This window comes from Polistes dominula, unplaced genomic scaffold, assembly GCF_049000335.1.
Source record: "Polistes dominula isolate Pdom_NZ unplaced genomic scaffold, Pdom_raw_medaka contig_77, whole genome shotgun sequence".
Taxonomy (NCBI): Eukaryota; Metazoa; Arthropoda; class Insecta; order Hymenoptera; family Vespidae; genus Polistes; species Polistes dominula.
Window position 1 is genome coordinate 6,178,831 of NW_028301152.1, and position 19,423 is coordinate 6,198,253.

Below are 19,423 nucleotides of genomic sequence, written 5' to 3' on the forward strand. Positions count from 1 at the left end.
GTTTAATCATTTGCCCGTCTCGATATTACTTCTAATCGGGTGTGTCCTCTTTATAGATTATCGGTATGATGTTTGTAATTGGGAAGATAATTACATTTAAACTTATGTAAATTATCTATTCCTCGTCAAGTCTATAAGATACAGACACAAGTTGGAATGTCAAAGTATTTGAAGTCACGGATTTCTTAGATGAGAATAAACATTGATAAGACAATGATCTTTATAACAAAAGCGGTTTATTCTATCCAAGGAAGTAGTTTTTCGGTGAGTTAAGTGTTTCATAGCGAGACGAGAATTTTATGTTCTATCCGTATATAAAAAGCCGACAAAAAAAAGGACAGGATAGTTGGGATTCTTGGATAATATGAGACACGAGAATAGGATTGGAGATCAAGAGAGAGAGAGAGAGAGAGAGAGAGAGAGAGGGAAAGAATAGACAGAGTGAGTTGCGTCGCGGTGACGTGCTAGTTCAGTGCGCAACGTACATAAATGGCCGCGACAAGCCTTGGTACGATCTGTGGATCTCTGAGATGGTTTCTTCGAAGATAAAAAAAGAAAGAGAGAGAATAAAAAGAAAGAAGGAAAGGAAGAGGGGAAAGAGTTACCGAGGAGAGAGAGTATCGCAACGAGAGAGAGTAGGAAAATACAATAGTTGTAAGGTTGCGCGGAGTGGTAAGAGTGTAGTACGTGTACACGCGTAGTAAGATACGTAAGGGATGAGGAGGATGAGACTGAGGATAACGGAGGAGTCGGGGTGGCGGCAGCGATACTTGGATAGGAGAAAGAGAGATAACGAGAAGAGGAGGGAAACGAGCAGAAAGAAAGAGAAAGAGAGAAGAGAACGGGTACGACGTGCTTCGGAATAGGAGAGTCAAGAGGGAATAAAGGGGGTGTAGGAGATGTACCAAGAGCGGCGCCCAGCTGGAGCCACGTGCATCGATCTGACTACAGGCGCCAGCCGTCCTATCCGTCGGCTCGTTCGTCCATGAATTCGACCCTGCCCCACTCCAAGCCCATCTCGAACCGTTCCACCCCCATCTAGAACCACCACCGCCGTCAGCCTCCCAGTCCCGTTGATGCCCGGAGCAAGTGAGCGAGAAAGACAGAGACAGAGACTAAAAGAGAGAGAGAGAGAGAGAGAGAGAGAGAGAGACACACACACACACACACACACACACACACACACACATACACATACAGAGATAGATAAAAAGAGAACGAGTGAGAAAGAGAGGGAAGCAGCGAGGGGAGAGCCTCCCTTCTTGCCACCGCCTAGAAGGTCGAGTCTTAACCCCTGCGCGCCGTGTCTGACCGGCTTGTCCCTGGGATTCCCTCAGGTTGAACGAACTCGATCCTCCTATCGCTACTCGCGGTATGCATCGATTTCGGCACAAGGAGACGAATCCTCCAAAGCGTTAACTCTTCAATTCGTCGACCATTCTAGCACATACCAAAAGGGAAAAAGACCTTTCATCCTTTCTATTTTTTTCTTCTCTTATGGTTAGTGTCTTTGGGATGTCCTTTTGGTAGAGTGTATTTTTATGCTACGCAAACTGTATTTACAAATTAAAGTGCTTTTTGATCTTTTTACTTCTCTCCCTCTCACTGTCTTTTCGTAAAATACTTATACCATTTTCGAAAAGAGAGAAAGATGAAGACAATTCGCTATGTACACCAGTAAAGAAAAAAGTCTAATTTTCTATTTCAAGGTAGCGTTATTTTAATGTTTTCATTTTTAGTCGGCAACGTCGTAACAATTGAACTCAAACGTTATGCAATGAGTCGATTTTTAATTAAGCGAGGAGAGTAGATCGTAACTTAACTTGTTCGTACTTTCTTATTAGATTTTTTTTCTTTTTTCTATACCGAATCCTATCTGTTCCATTTTATTTTTGTCTGTACTCGAGTTAACGAAAAATTAAAGAGAGAATTTTTTTCTCGGCCAGATATAATCATATTGATAACTTTAGATAATATATTTTTCTCCCTCGTTAAAAATATTGTAGCCGAGATTAAAATGAATTTCTACATTAATGGGCGTTCACGGATCGAAAACTTATCATTGAAACGAGATACTTTAATCCGTTTAAATTGACCGTTTAGTATTAAACAATTTATTTGTAATTATCGTCTCGTTTGGATTACTTCCTTCCTAGAAGAGTATACGTAATCGATCTAGTTAACGGTTTCTTCAGTGTCCAGGATGAAGGAGTTCGACCCTGCTCCCGCTCCAAACTGTCTCCAACTAGTTCATCTCGTCCTGGTTCGTCAGCCTTGATGTCGTGACCTTCTAAGACTTTTCAATACTTAACAACCATGCACGTGGATCAGCAAGATTCTCTGTGATTCGAGATACCAAAGAGAAACAAATGTACAAGTTGATATTTATGTTAGTAAAACTTGGAGATCAAAATGAATTTATACTCGTGAATATTTTGTTCATTTTTGTTAATACCATGTGACCATGTGAATTTTTTATTAAATTTAAAATTTACTGATTATACTGCTATTAAAAGTTGATCAAATTAAATTATACCATCCACGATTTATTTCTACTTCAAGTTAGCTTGAAACAAATTTCATCCTATTATTATCGCATTATCACCTTCCTTATTTATAAATACGATTTCATCAGTCTGTAAAATTAATCGTTTTAAATTCAGTACCTAAACGGGTTTTCTTATTATATTATCATTTATCGATTCGTAGCAAAGTCTTCGTAGATTTTTTTGCGTTTTAAAAAATCGAATAAACGGAGACATTGAGACGTCCTTTATTTCATAATCCTTCACGCGAGATGACCTTGGGTACTCTATTATCGTTAAAAGCGTTTAGTAGGTAGATACTAGGGACAGGAGGATGAGAGGGATTTTAAACTTATCCATTGCCGTTAACCAAAACGTTTCACGAGCAACGTAAGTAGTTACGTGCGCTGACATATCGCTCGTAACGCATTTGAGAGATTAGAGTTAAGATTCTTGTGAACGTCACCGTTATTGTCACTAGGATACGACGGAGTACTTAAGTGATTAGTTCCTAAGCTTTCCGAATGTATGCTACGTCAGAAATCATTGACGATTCCTTGAAATACGAAATTTTATAGTCCCAAGTTAATGACTAATGAAGTTTATGTATTTACTTTAGATTAATTGTATCTTGGTAGATTAGAAAGGACTTTTATTATCGATAACTATTAAGATTACGCTATATCAATGTTGCTATATATTAATGTATTTATTTATCGTTTATTTTCTTATATATATAAAAACACCTCCTATTTAAAAAGTAAAAAATATATAATTTACACAATCCAAAATGAAAACAATATTCATGGAAAATATTGAACTTTCTACGTTTGCTCGCTAAAGGTCGAGAATTAATATGCGATTAAGGAAGATGCGATAATGGACGCTCACAAGAAAGTAACGGCGTTTTTTCGATGTTAGAACGGAGGACGGTTGGAAGGAGTTCTTGAGAGCCAATTCTTAGATCGGTAAGAAACGAAAAGGGTTTGCTAGTAGTAGTGGCAATGGTTGGCTTGGAGGAAAGAAGGAAGATAGAAAAGGATTTCTGTTCGTTGCAAGCCGCGAGTTATGAGCCACGGGAGCTCGAGTTTTCATAAAGAATCGCGTTGAGGAAAGTCACCGCCAAGTCCTTTTAAAGAGAAAAGTCGTCGAGAACGCATAATGGCTGGCCTCTACGACAAGAATCTTTTTCTTTTTTTTCTCTTTCTCTCCTCTATTTCACTCCTTTTTTATTTATTCTTCTGTAAACGAGATGAATGCTGGTAATGGAACAACGCTGTTTATGTCCACGAATTTCGAAATATTTTTTATAGCGATTCCATTAATAAAAAGGGAAATAATTTCAACGATTATTATTTATATTAAAAGAAAATAAAATCAACGATAAAACAAGCGGGAGAAGTTTTTAGATCAGTATTTTTCATCGAAGATCGATTGAATTCTAAAAGTCATATGTTCTTTTTGATCCATTTCCTAAATACATCTAAAGAAAATCTCAAAGTAGAACGTATTGGACATTAGTTTTCATTCCTTTAATGCTAAAAGTTAACAATTTTTGTTCATTCAAGGTGCATTTCGTATAACACCATAAATTCATTTCAATTTTAAGAAAAAAGTCAATTTAATAGGTGTACATATTTATATATTATTTATCTAGATGATTTTTGTTGTTGTTGCAACTATTTCGGCATGATGATTTGTTGTTTCCTGCAAAAATGGAAAATATCGCATTATTTATGGGATGACCCAATAGATATGTATACGTGTATAGTCCATATGAACGTGTATAGTTCTTTTATGAATGGATCGTCAGAGCGTCATAGTAATGTAGCATAGAAGCTATACTCATAAGACGATCGTTATCGTTGAAGTTACACCGCGAAACAATGATGCGCCTAAAGGCATCGATCGTAGCAAAATCGCAACATAATCGTCTTCCGGATGTATACGTAATAATATACCCTCAAAAGTAGTATTATCACGTTCCTTAAAATGGAATATGAAAATATTTTTGTTTTTCAAAAAAAACAGCTTTCAAACAAATTTTAATACTAAGTAGCAATTTTTGTAAATAAAAACTAGCAATAAGCAGATATGGATATAAAGCAGACAAAAATTGTAACGTATAATTTATATCTTATTTTATTAATATTATCATTAATATAATCGAAAAGGAAGAAAGAAAGAAGAAGAAGAAGAAGAAGAAAGAATTAGTTCACTTTTCTTCTCGTAAAAGATATAATTGCAAAAGCCAAAATGCGAATTTTCTTTTTCTCTCTCTCTCTTCCTCTCTCTCTTTTACAAAGACACAGACGTGCAAACATACTTGCAAGGCTAGAAGCAAAGAACTGCTGACCTGAAGAATCGATCAAAACTTTTGTTAACGGGTAGAGAAGTGAGGGTGCCTTGCCTTGTGTAATCTATCAAACCACCCTTCGATCTACCCTATCTGCTATGCTTTCTTTCTCTCTCTCTCTCTCTCTCTCTTTCTCTCTCACTTTATTTCTATTTTTCTTTCTTATGCATATGTAGATGCAGATAGTTAAATTTGAAAACATGCATCGTCGTATACAATTTGACAAAATGACTCGGTTATAAGGCGTGCATTTAACGATTATTACGAATTATCGCTTGGGATTATATCGTTCGGCATATAAGCGGCGTCGTAATGACTAACTGGAGAAGAAAAAAAAACGCAAGTTATAAGAAAATTGCCACATTATGCAGAGCCAACAGCCCATCTTACACAAGCCAGGGGAGAAGCGTAATCGATAAAATGAGCAATCTTGGTGCATTAACGAAGTTGTATGCGCACGAGGATGAAATTTTCTATTCATTCGTGTTAAGTAAAAAAAGGGCGAAAACTTAAGTATTTAATTTTCCGAAATATTGAATTAGAAAAGTCGTTTTAATAAAATGTTATTCCCTCAATTCTCACTCTTTCGTTGTTGTAGTCATCATTGGTAACATTTGCAGCAACTCTGCGTATCTGCGGCCACTTCATTAAATGAAAATATTCGGCCACTATAAAGACGAGATAATTAAAAATTTAATCGTCTTTACGGGGGGTCGTCGGCGGCTGTTTTTTTTTATTCTGCTTCTGTCTGCCTGTTTGATTATCTCTATATCTCTCTTGCAAGATATGAAATCTTCTATAACAATTATCTTCGATACGATATTAATCGATCCTCTCACTATAATATCTCACTTATAGGCTCTGGTAGTGTATGTAGAGCCTTTCTATTCAAGGTTAACGAGAATCGTTTAATCTCGATATCGATAAGTTCCGTCTCTTTCATAGTGCAAAGCGAAGCGATACATACTAAACAAGTTGAATCGTCATCCCAATGATTTATAGGACGATTTACTGTTTATTCGAACTATTCGAAACTTTATGCCTAGCAAAAAGCATTTACCTGAATGATTTCCAACTATGTTCTTATGTATATTTTATTAATCTTCGGGATTCTTAATGATGTTCGTTAAGAAAATTTTTTGTATGTATTATGCTTAGTATAGAACTGTTAAATAAAAACAAATGTCTATTAAAATGATCCTTATTTAAAAAAAAAAAAAAAGAAAAAAAAAAGCGTTAATTTTATTCTCTATTCTTTCTCTTTCATTATTTTCTATCTTATCCTAAACTATTGTAATGAAAGAATAAATAATAAAATTTGTCGTTCGTAGATATTAAATAATTTGAAAAAAGATCGATGATAAAAGGAGGGTGGGGTTAGACGGGAAGGCTTAGAGCACGGATACAACTAATTAACTAGGTACAAATGATTTTTGGCAGGCAGGCAGGCAGGCAGGTCGGAGTTAGTGAATGCGCTGTTTGGTTGTACACGCCAGCGTTGTACATGTAGAGAAGAGTAGCTGGTCGTCTGTCTCCAGGCGCGACTAATAATACACTTCTCTTGCGCAATTCCCTGTCAGTAGTAATGGTTTCCTCTTGAACATGAAAAACTCGAGGCACAATAAACCGCCAAAATTATGACTGCAGGCTTACGGCGTCGGCATCGGCATCGTTCGGCAATGCCGTTGGAATGGGCGCCGTCGTAGTCGTCGTCGTCGTCGTCGTCGGCGTCGTTGCGTTATCGTTGGAAGAAGTGTAGACGAAAAGAGAAAGAGAGGAGTGAGGGAGAGCAGAAAAGGGGAAGGGTTTAGTGGGAGGGATGTTACCCTGAAAGAGGGAACGACGTGGAGAAAAGAAGTCGCAAAGCAAATGGTCGAGAGCATAACTATCGTGAAAGATCGAGATACCCTCTAGACTCAAATTACAGACTCCCAGCAACTTACTAAATTTGCGATTTCGATATGCGATATGGCAATAGTGGTCAAGGTGACGCTTTTTGTCGTCCTTTTTTTTTTTTTACAAAGCAATCGATTCGACATTTATCGCCAGCTATTCCATCCAGCGAGTCCTTTTCTTTGTTTTTTTTTCTATTCTTCTTCAATTTTCTTAGCTACGTTTTTGAAGTTAACGCGATCTTTAATGTAATTTTAACGAGCTTGCATTATGCGCGCATTTTGTGAATAAAATAAATTATACGAAGGTATATTAATCCTTTTCTTTTATCGATAAATTTTGAAATCAACTTTAAAATTTTTATTTATAATCATTTGCTAAGTTTGTATTGTACTTTTAATTTAAATCGAGTTATGAGTGGTTTTTCGTTTTTATTTTATCAATATTGACAAATTAATTTTAATTTGAAATGAAATGAAATTTTTGCGTGACAATTTTTTGACATTCTTACTAATTTTCTTGAAAAGAAAATACGTAAGAATTTGCTATTATGATATTTGAAGTAAGATATATTAAGAAATCAATTTTATTGATCTATAATAAGTTTTAGTTTATTTAACTACTAAATTAAATAAAGCTCCTATATTTTTTACTCTTTATAAATAATTAATTTTTTTTTATATCTTTTTTTATTAACTTTCTCAAATTACATACTTTATATAACCATTGATTTTAATTAATTAAACAAAAATTCGTAAGACATACATGACCAAATATTATTGAAGTAATCACATGTCCTGGTTCTCAAACATTTCAAATGTAATCAGTACAGTTCAGAAAATTATAAAAAATAGTAGAAAACATAAATATGATAAAAAAAAAAATATATATATAAAGAAGATACAATCAAATTCACTAGAACAATTCTTAAATACTGGAGCTAATTTTATGCCTGAACATGGAGGACGCGTTAAAATCCTAAGTATATACTCATATCAAATATTTCTGGTTGTTTTTTGTAAAATTGCTTTCATAATTCATACCATATTATAAAAAAGTAAAAAAAAATGTCCCGGTTTTAAAGTTGAAAGAAATGGTCGTTTTATATATTATACAACTACCAAAAAATAAATTTGTATCAATTGTTGTAGGTACTTGTTGCCTATATATTTCCGCTGAATTTCAGTTTTTTCTTATTAAATTCGTAAATTATATAAATAAATAAATAATAATTCTAACTATTCTAAAGATTTCGAAGAATATGTCTATATTCCTTGTTTAGCAATAATTAATTAATAAACACAGACACAACAATTTCATAAAACTATGAAATTAAATGGTGTACGAATACTTTCTACTCCCACGGTATAATCCGTCTCTTTACTTTTTGTCTTATCGTCATAGAAATCGTCTTTTCAGAGATTACCTCTAGAACGCTTAACGGAAGAAGCATAAATTCTTACGATGTCTTATAGTTCGAGAGCTTGCAAATGGCTGAGAGAACGCAGACATTGTTTTTGCAGGATTTTCAAATCTTTTGCGATTTAACAAGTCGACAAAAAATATCGGAAAATACGCTTGATGTTTCCCTTTCCCTATTTCTCTTTTTAATCTTTGGCACGTGTGCGTGAGCGCGTTTATCGTACACGCGAGTGTGTCGCGCGATGGTTGATATGGTAAAGTTTGTATCGATTGTAAGTACCGTTGGTTCGTTGTAACCATTGGTGGTTGAGTGTCTCGTCAGGTAACTTTTTAAATACCATTTATTCACTTTAGCTCGGTGCTTTACCGGTAGAGGTCCTATAATATATCAATGCCAACAACGTGCTCCATTCTCGTCTTTACTCACGCTTATTCAATCTTTCTTTTTTATTTTCTCTTTTTTTCTTTACATTTTTCCATCTCTCTCGCTCTATGATAATGAAATTAACTCATCTGTTCTTTCATACTTTTTTCTCGCCCCCTCTTTCTCTCTCTCTTTCTCTCTTTCTTTTGCTTGTTCACCCCTTTCTCTTTCCTACTCTATCTCTTTCTCTCTTTTTTTTCTCTCTCCCTCTAATCCGTTCGATACCCTGTATAACATGAAGTCTCTCTAGAAAGAATGTATACATCGCGCGGTGTTCCTCGTTAATCGAATAACATCGGGCAACGTGAACGTATTAAGCCATCGATAGATGTTGATCCGGATTATTAAATGTATTATGGTAATGTGATAAGAGACGAATGGATTAGGAAGATAACAACTGATAATAAATAATGTAACTTCTTATAATATTAATGAACGATGGAATGAGAAAATCATTATTTGTTTTTTATATATATATATATTGTCGTTAAAATGTACAATTTTATTTATTCATGAAATTGGTCTGACTTGAAATAATTAGGCCTTTATGGGGAAAGTACATAAAAGAATATTATATACTTTACAGTTGTTATACAAATTAAATAGCTAATATATGAATTCACGCGAGACAAGTAGTTTAAGTATAAAATTGAAATTTCATTCGTTTCTTAATATCCACTCTTATCTCTACCTGTATTTGGAAAACCAATGTTTTGGTACTTACATTGTTTTATCAGATCTAATCTACGAATCTAATTTCAATTTCATACTTTAACTACTCGTCCCGCCCCTCGTGAAGTCATATATTATCTTATTTTATTATGTAATTCTGTCTTATTTCATATTTTAACTGATCTACATAGTTATTTCATGGTTTAACTGTGGTTATATAATGAATAAATGGATTTCACACTTTAATAGTAACTTATACTTTTTAGTTTTTTTTTCATTGAACGCTGTCGTCTCTCATTGGAATTATTATTAAATCATTTTGTTCACCGGTATATTATGGCACCATCTAAACGTCAATTAAACATTGTTATTTAAAAAGCGCAGCAAGTCGTTTGATTCACACTTCCCCTGGGTGTGCAATTTAAGCACGGCGCCGCGCCGTTTAAAGGAAAGAACAATTATAGGGGATTCCATGGCACGCGACTAGCGTTATCCTCTTCCTTTGCCTGTACTCTCTTTAGTTTTCTCTGTGTATTTTTTTTCTGCTCTCATTAACAATGTCGAAATAGGATTGAAAGAAGAAAATTGATGAATTTATTGGAATAACTTTATGAGATGCATATATCTATATGTGAAATATGATAATCAACTTTTAAATGTTGATTTTAAAACATTTGACGTTTAAAAATTTAAAGTTTAAAATATTACGAAAGATTGAAAAATGGTTAAAATTTAAAAAAATTGTCATCAAAATAGATAGAATAAAATTAAAATTGTTTATTTTTCATTATTAGATTTATAAAACTATATTGTTCTTACACTTTCAGAGAAATTGTAAGAAATACGCGTTAGAAAAAATATTATTTAAAAATAATTGAAAACTATAGATTACAATTGAAAATAGTACTAATGATTTACTGAGTCCACGTTTAATTAACGTTCTTTCGCATAATCGAAGCTTTGCCATAAAACAAAAAAAAGATGAAGAAGAATGAAAGAAAAAGAGAACCGATAAAAGTGTTTAAAAATGAAAAATCCTCAAACGCTTAAGTTAGCTTGCTCGCGTTAAGGATATAAAAGAGGTTTATCGGTGTTACGTAGAGATGTTTGATTTAAATCGCGCGTCACGATAGGTGAAATATAATAAAAGCTCCGAGAGAAGGACGATTCTTACCAACGCGATTTATGGATACGGAATAAGAGAAAAATCAATAATCGACGCGACGCACGACTCTCTCCGTATACGCATATATGTATATAACATATATATACATATATGCGAGCCAGCAAAACGATTTGCTAATACTGCTGAAGGGTATGTCGTAATGGAGTGAATTGGAACTTTCATTTTTCGAAGGACGAAACTTTTACGGTAAGGAACGAATCACCATCGTCGCTATTTTTTTTTTTTATTTCACCGAAAACTTATTTCGGAATGAATCTTACATTTTTTTCTATTCCTCCGGTCAATTTATACTGATTGTAAGAGGAAAGATAAAGATAAAAGAAGAAAAAAGAAAAAGAACAAGAAAGATAGAATAAATTATTTTCTTATTTATCGAGTTATCGTTTTTATTTTCATGCATGAAGAAGAATAAGAGTGGTTCGAGATATCGATAAGGATGAAACAAATTTCTGAAGAAATTTGTTGAATTACCATCAAACAATCGATTGTAATTGAGATCAACATTTTTCTTTACTACCTTGCTATCAAAGATAGATTTTACGAAATCGTTTCAAACGGTGGCTCATATCTCTTTCTCTTTCTCTTTATCATTCTCTTTGAATAAAGTACGAAAGAGAACCGAAGTAGCTTTGAAGTAACGTAATTAAAGGACAAAGGAGATGACGGATATATTTCCAGGAGAAGTCGTTGGCCCAATATTGCTTCCTACCTCTATCATAGGCCTAACAAAGAGAAAATGAACTATCGGACGATCGAACGTCAATATTATCGAGCTGGTTGTTGGCGTTCCAGAAAAGAAAACTTGGTTGAAGAGTAGGAAGTGGTAGTGGAGGAGGAGGAGAATAGGAGAAAGAGGAAAAGGAGAATACGGAGCATGCAATAAATGAATAACAATATAAAATCTTAATGATCGTTGAACGAAAGCATGCTTCCTTCCTTTCCTCCCTTCATTCAATTGTAACATTTCAAGCGGTTTTTGAACCATGTCGGACGTAATAGAAAACTCGATAACTAGCTCGGTTTCCCAAGTAAGTTCGTAGAATTTTCGTCTTTTCCACGTGTATATGTATAAAAAAAAACAATGTTATATGGAACGTGAAAAGTTTTTCCGAACACCTCCTTTCAATGTTCCTCTTCTAACTACATCAGAGAGCTCACGCTACCCCCTATACACCCCCTTCCCCACCCACAACTAACGGCCGATGCGCGTCGACGTTGGCAAAGCGAAGCCGGCTCGTAGTTTCTTTAGTTTCTTCAAAAAGAATGACGTGTTCCGTTGTTCCCCGTGTGTTCTATAGTGAGAGGCCGACATTAACGTTAAAGTAACACACACGTAAACGTATCGCGGTGATGTTGTACCGTGATATGGGGGAATCCGCGGGGCCAACGACCACAAATTCGTCTCATATTAAATCACGCTTAACTCTTATTTTCCTGAACACCTGTCAGTTATTTCACGGGTAATGCTTTTTATTCAATCGCAATTCGATCGAAAGAAAATATTTAACGTAAGGTTTAGTGATGTTAGTAAAGTTAACTTCGATATGAAAATGTAGAATTAATTATAGAATAATAAATACTTGTAATATAAAATACATATAACATTTTGTGTCTTTGTGAATGATATATATATATATGCAATTGAATGAATATATGGATTATATTATATTATTATAAAAAAGTTTGAGATAAGAAAATGAATTTAATGATTATATTTGATTTAATGAAAAAGTGGGAAAATAAATAACATAGTTTAAAATTAGCTTGTAAATTTTCGTCAAATAGTATCGAAGCGATAAATATAAATAATGGGAGGGCTTAGGTTTGAAAAAGAAGGAAGGTAAAAAGGTGGAACGCGAGTGGCTGATTAATTTGAACGTGTAACGCTGTACTCGGCGCCGGCGCGAACACCTTGCAAAGGTGGCCCTCCACCGTCCCGGTACTATTGGCACAAGTAACATTATCGTTTCTACCTTGGGGTTCTATTACCCTTATTGTTATACTTAGAGTTAGCGAACTATAGCCTGCCGCCGCGACATCGACGACCGCAGGCCACGTGGCTCCAAGCGTGTGGCCACGCATGTATTCAAACAACTCCGGCAGTCACTACTTGCTCACCAAATAGAGAGGTGTCGACATTTAATCCGACTCCGATTATTATCGAATATCTTTTCTTTCCTTTTTCATATTCTAATTTTATTTTATTCGACTTTTATTAGAAATAATAATCGGATATTTTTGAATGATTAAGTATAAAAGTGCAAAAAAAATGAGAGGGAAAGAGAGAGAGAATTGTTCTACTAGATCAATGTAATACAGGATCAATAATTAAAAATATTCAATACAACTTGTTGGAAAGCAAATATGTAGCTATTAATATTCACTTATCGAGAAATGGAAATGAGTTTGTTGTTTGTCATTGATCCCTTCTTCGTTAATTAATGAAAAGTAAAAGAGGTAAAATAATGCGGCGGTAAAGGATCGATCTAGGATCCTTCACCCGCTTTCATGTTAAATAACCATACGTATGTAATGTGATATTGAAGTATTTTACACGAATTCTAGTTCTATACTTCTTCAAAGATGTTACGAGTCATTATCTGGCTATAGTTTCAAATCTTATAGTCTACGTTAGTGTAGACTAATTTTGGAAAAGGATAATCATTGGTAATGAAAGAAGGATAGATAACGTACCGGGTTCAGCAAAAGTGATAATCTCCGATGTTCTCGCGTAAAAATCATCCAACTCTTCCTGAGGCTCGTATTCCGATCTAGTGTCGTAATCCCTGTACTCCTGGTAGGACGTGGTAGTTCTGGAATTAGCATCAGTTGTCGTCTCCTCGTTTTGCTGATCAAGATTCTTATACGAGTACTCTTCATCACCGTAAAGGAATTCACCGGAATATTCAGTTCCGTGAACATTCCGCATTCTCTCTGGATACTGCGGCGGTGGTTGAGCTTCGGCTCGGTATAGAGTCTCCAAAGCGAGGTGCCTTGGGACAGCAGCCAAAGTCCTGTTCACGTCAGGCCGTGTTCTTAAGCCCAATTTCGATAGTATCTGATGTTTGATTGCTTCCAATCTGAGATCGTCGGGACTCGGCGTAGTCCCATGCTTTCCGCCACCTCGATGGGTTTCGCGAAGGTGCGGATGTTGAAGTGGCTGATGATTACAACCGGGACAGCTCGGATGATTATTCTGTCTCGGTTGGACGGGTGGTAGGGTCAAGTAACAAAGGACCAGTCCGATAAGAAGAAAATTGGAAGGTATCAGGAGACCACCCCCATATCCGGAGAACAATTTAGGCGACCGAACGTGGAAGCGTCGCGTATTTTCATCTCTTTTTTCGGTATACTCGAAGACTCGGCTCGATCGTTCGTAAACAGCGACGTTGTCACCTTCTTCCTCTCGACGAAGCCGGCAACGAGACCATTGTTGTTGCTTTTGTTGTTGTTGTTGTTGTTGTTGTTGCTGCTGTTGCTGCTGCTGCTGTTGCTGCTGATGATGTTGCTGATACTGATGGTGATATTGGTGTCGTCGTTGATTCCGTTGTCGTTGGTGATGACGGTGCCATTGCCGGCAACATTGGCTCTCCTCTCCGAACTTGGTGATTCGACCTTCGTTCGAGGTGAGTCCCACTCCGTACGGCACCTGGTGCATCTCGGCGGCGAGTCACCTCCTCCTCCCCCACCACCTCCTCCACTTTCCTCTCTTTTGCTTTCCTTCTCGAGCGGCCGACCCAAGGAGCAGAACCCTATCTCCTTCCTTTTTTTCCTCTCCGAGGCGGAGATTCTATGATTACAAAAGGTCTCGATTTCTCTACTATCACTACTATCGATGCTACCAATACTATTTTTCTCCCTCTTACTAGTTTTCGTTCTTTCGGTACTACGGAAAAGAAGAAAGAATACCGTAAGGAAAACGGATCTAATTCGGTGCCTATCAGCGATGAGAGCTTTCCTTGGCTTGCACAGCTGCGAGGCGAGGCTGCGACAACGACGGCGACGACGACAAAAACGCGGACACGACGATAACGCGACGACAGCGTGCAACGACGGTGACGACGGCGACGATGACGATGACGACGACGGGAAGAAGGCATCCTCGCCTAAACCCCCCATTACTAACGATCCGGTGCCGGTGCTTCGGGATCGATTTGACCGACACGCTGGACCACCGTAATCGGGTACACCCTGCTCGTTTTCTCGGCCATTCGCGCTCCCTTCAAATACGCGCAAGGCACACGCAGGATCGAGCTTCGCAATCCCACCTTTTTACGATTCACCGACTGTTCATCAACCTGCTTAATATCGATCCTGATCTTTTTCGGTTCTCTTATTCTATTTTCTTTTCCTCAAAGAATCTAATCTTTTTCTTCCAAATCAAGGACACTTGTTCTACGTGTACTACGCTTTCTCCTTTCTTGACAGATTCTACACGAGATTCTGTCTTTCTCCTTCCCTCTTTCTATTTTTTTATCTCTAAAGTTCACAAAAGTAAGAGAAAGTCTAGCGTTCTAAGGTCTCCTCGACTTTCTTGGACACTTTCTATGCGTACTTAATGCTGCACTACGACTAAGCCCTTCGGAGGAGTGCACCATTTAAAAGTTTGGCGCGGTCCAATAAACAAGAATATCCGACGACATCGGCAGACACGTTGAGATCTCTCGGTTAGAGAAGATCGTCGCGACGATCTATCGCGCCTCTCTTGCGTTCTTATCCCTCCTGACAGCACGTCGTCTTCTTCGTTCCCCTCGTTGTCGTCGTCGTCCTCCTCTTCCTCGTTATCGTTGTAATTATCCGTCGTAACACGTTCCTTTGGAAAATTTTGGATAAGCCAGCAAGGAACTCGAGTACGCACTCGAATGTTGGATCCAATCGCATCTCCTCTTTTCTTTATATGAAAATCAAAGAAGAAAAAACGTTCGGTCTTGTTGTTACTGCTGGTATGTCTTTATTTATTTATGTCTTTTTCGCTGGTATTGTCGTTGTTATTGTATTTTCGTCGATAACAGTTTTTGAAAAATCCCAAATATCCGAATCAACATTGTAGCGATTCCAGTCGTTTTGAGATACTTTCTAATGATCCTTAATCCTTCCCGGTTTTCGTCGCTTGCGACCTTTTCCGATTTCGGACCACTTGATTTCGCGAGGACACGGGTAGACTAGCATCGACGAAGGAGGACGAAACGCCAAAGGATCTCTATAACGAGCGAAGCACGCTTGTCGGAGGCGCGCCGGACACTGAGGGGCATCCACCACCACTACCAACACACACAAGTACACCACCACCGCTCTACGATCAGCGCTACTAACAGTGGCAGCAGCACCGGCACCGGCACCACCACCGCCACCACTATCACCACCCACCAACGAGACACTATCTACCCATCCACCTACCCACCCTACCAGCCATGACGATATAGCTACTCTACGACGCTCGGCTAAACTCTTCATAAACTCTTTATATAGGTGGTCCCCCGTATAACGTGATGGTATACCGTTCGAAATGCGCTAATACATACCTTCACTTGTGTACGTGTCTTCAAGTTTCTGCGAACACGGAAATATAGTCGTGTAACGTAACCATCCCAGGGTCGGATGATGATCTCTTCGAATCACCAAGAGATAGATATAGATAGATAGATAGATAGATAAAAATAAAGAAAAGCTAAGTCCTATTCTTTCTTCTTTCTAACAGCACCACCTCTGCTATAACGATCAGCAGCAGTAGCAGCAGCAGCAACCCTGCCGCCGATACCGGCGCCACCCTGACATGAAAAAGGGAGGACGGAAGAAGATCCGTTCTTCTAGCAAACACGTGGTTCACGCGTGGTACTCTTCAGTCAAATTTTCCTCTTCTTCGTGCTTTACGTTTCCTTCGGAATCCTCAAATGAAACAAAAAGCAAATTTTCAAGAAATCGGACTTAAGATAGAAGGATCTTTTCTTTCAGACATGCCTTATCACTTCCTCTTATAATGGCAACGTTTCGACGTCGTCGCTGATATTCTCGGCGTCGGGTCTCAGGATGGTGGTTAACGTATAGAACTAACGTAGAACATAGAAAGAGAGAAAAAGAATAGAAAGAAGAAAGAAAGAGAAGCGAGTTAGCTGTAAGCATATTGATCAGGAGGCAGTAGTTGGCCGCATGCCACGTGGTGATGCTGAGGCGCCGGTCTCTCCTCCTATTATGAGCCAAGACTCCTATCTTCGTCTTTTCCTTTCCCTAGGACTTTCTTATTCCTTCCGTAGTAGTATTTTCTAGAGGATTCCCTCCTTCCCTTCATCCACCCGTTTGCTCTCTTGTCATTCTTTTCTTTCTATTTTCTTAATCTACCCTTTTTTTTCTTTTTTCTTTTTGAACTCTCCTATGATTCTTTATAAGAAAAAGAGGAAGAAAGGTATAGGAGAAGAAACGTAATATGTGCATGTAAAAATGTATAGTTTCTCCGCGACACGTAGACCTATACTAACTTATATTATCTCTCTCGCGTTTTATCATCCAAGATAATTTTGTATATTTTCCTCGCATTGATTCGATTCAACCGAACCTGCGTGCTCGAAAGCGTTTAAATTGAGATGTCAAGTTAACAAGCTTACTCTCGTTGCTGAGGTGTAAAAGACCGCTCTCTTCCCAATCTCTTTCTCTCGCTTTCTCTCTCCCTCTCTCTCTCTTTCTCATCTTGTACGTTCGCCGCAGGTAGCGGCAACCTTGAAAGCAAAAGGTTTGAAAAAAGGCAAAGGAGCTCACGTTAAACTCGGTCGACTTCAGAGAGAAAGGGAACCGCCTACTTGGGTGGCTACCGGTTCCTTCCTTGATCTATTACTACTACATTACATTTCACTTATCTTTATTTTTTCTATCTTCTTTTTTTTCCTTTCAATTTCGCCTTTTCCTGCGAGATCTCATCGATACTTTAGAAACTTCCCTGAAATCATATTCATTCTAAATATGACACTTCCCATGATAATAATATTTTTTCTTACGTTAAATCGAATTTCCTTTTTATTTGCAATCGGTAAAGAGATTACTTTACTAAGCTTTTATTTGAAATTATTCCCTAATTTTTCAACAGTGGTTGTCTTTAAATTAAAAGAAGCAGTTGGGACTAATATTTTTATCATAGCAAGATATGAAAATATTCATTGATTTTTTAGGAAGAACTAACTTCTTCTATGACAACTGCTCTGTTTTACCCTCGATCGACACGATCAGTATTTACTTCCTTACTTGCTACGGTTAATGTTTAGAGATAACATGGCCGCCGTTGTCTCTATTTATGTCCTTAATTTAATATCATCTTTGCTTACAATTAGAGATCGTTTTATCTTATTAAGGTCAGAAACGAATTGGTTGCTAGTTCGAAATCAAGTTGGGAAGACTTCTTGTCTTTTAAACGTCGTCAATTCGATTCTCAGAAAGATAGACACTTAGAGGTCAGTTCCTCAGTAACTAATTGTTATTTTGTCAGTGGTCACGGTCGAGTTCGTATGCATCGGCTCTCTAGCAACGTGACTCTTTTAGAACGTCTAATGGTAAGGTGTGACGCTGATAAAAGAGAAGAAAAGAGATAGAAAAACAAAGAATAACAAATAAAGAAAGAGAGGAGAATGTGACGCACGGCATGCGTTTACCCATGCAAATTAGATTGATCTATCATTGTCTTGTCTGGCTGTCGTCTCGACCGTTGATTGCCAACAAGGCGAATATCATCTTCCTAGAATTTTAGGGGGTATTGTTACTTTCTTTTATTTTGTTACCATTTATCAGTGCATCAACCCTGACGAAGCAACTTTAGCGATTTAGCAAAATATTGTTGAATTTCGACCATCCGTAATTCCATTATTTTTATCTTACGGATTAGAACCAAAAAAGTTTGATTCATCATCTACTAAAAGAGATTAAAAAATAAAAAACTAGCTGTGCTATAACAGGGGAAACCTGCAATTACTTATAAAAAGGAACAATCAAATCGTTAGTTACTCGTCGCGTATTCATTGAGAAAATGTAATTAGGAGAGTTCCAAACCCCCGAGTTTGACGACATCCGACTGAAAATGAAATAAACATGGGAAGAGAGGAAAGGAATGAGAAAGAAAGAAAGAAAGAAAGAGTTGGCATCGCTTTCGCGGTAGGTTTGATTGAATGCGGATGTGCGTGCAGCCGATGCCCGGTGGTCGACAGCCACGAATCGGGGGAAAATTATAGGTAGTCCTTTTTCGTACGTCGGGTAGTTCGATGTTATCTACCTTCTTCTTCCGGGAATTTCGCAGTATAAATAGGATGGTCGGTGGTTGTCGGGAGCGAATACTCGCGAACACTTGCGACTATTTATGATTACTCATGCTGTTGCGTACCGGTGCCTTGATCGGTACTATGGTATTTATCTATCGCAGCAAGGTATTAATAGGATGTGAATGTGAATCGATTGTTATTATTTAACTATAATGTAATTGGGGAACGCTATTGCGTTCCTGGTATGTTGTTGCTGAAAAAGTTGTATGATTGCAGAACACTGTAGCGTTCTTGCTTGTCGTTGCTGCTTGCAAGGCGAATGCTGCGATTAGGCCGATGCTGTGTGTATTCCGATGCTGCTTGTAGACTGCTGCTGCTTGTAGACTGATGTTATGTGAATCGTGAGTAGTGGCGAAGTAGATGCTGATGCTGGTTCTTCAAGGGTTTTTATAGTAACAAATCGGTTTTCGAAATCCCTTCCCCAAGTTGACCAATAGTAGAAGGGTCCATCTTCCGGGGTCTCCCGATGGAAGAGCTTATGCTTTCAGTAAGGGTTATAGTGGAGTTTAAGAATAAAAAAATTTTCTATATGAGGAATGTCCTTTCTCTCTGTGTTATTGCATGTTTACATAGGTATCCTATACCACTCGAGGGGCCTAACAATGCACCAAGGCTTTGTCGCACTGATGTTTCTCGATAATCTTTGAATTT

At 37.4% G+C, this 19,423-nt stretch overlaps 1 protein-coding gene across 1 annotated transcript in view; it reads right to left on the reverse strand.

Annotated features, from left to right (window-relative positions):
- The window catches only part of Actbeta (inhibin subunit beta), a 38,386-nt gene extending 21,981 nt beyond the window's left edge, over positions 1-16,405 (reverse strand). Inside the window, exon 1 of the mRNA XM_015316848.2 lies at positions 13,173-16,405. Coding sequence (XP_015172334.1) covers positions 13,173-14,136 — 964 coding nt within the window. The 5' untranslated portion in view covers positions 14,137-16,405. The remainder of the gene's footprint in view (positions 1-13,172) is intronic.
- Positions 16,406-19,423: the final 3,018 nt, after the last annotated feature.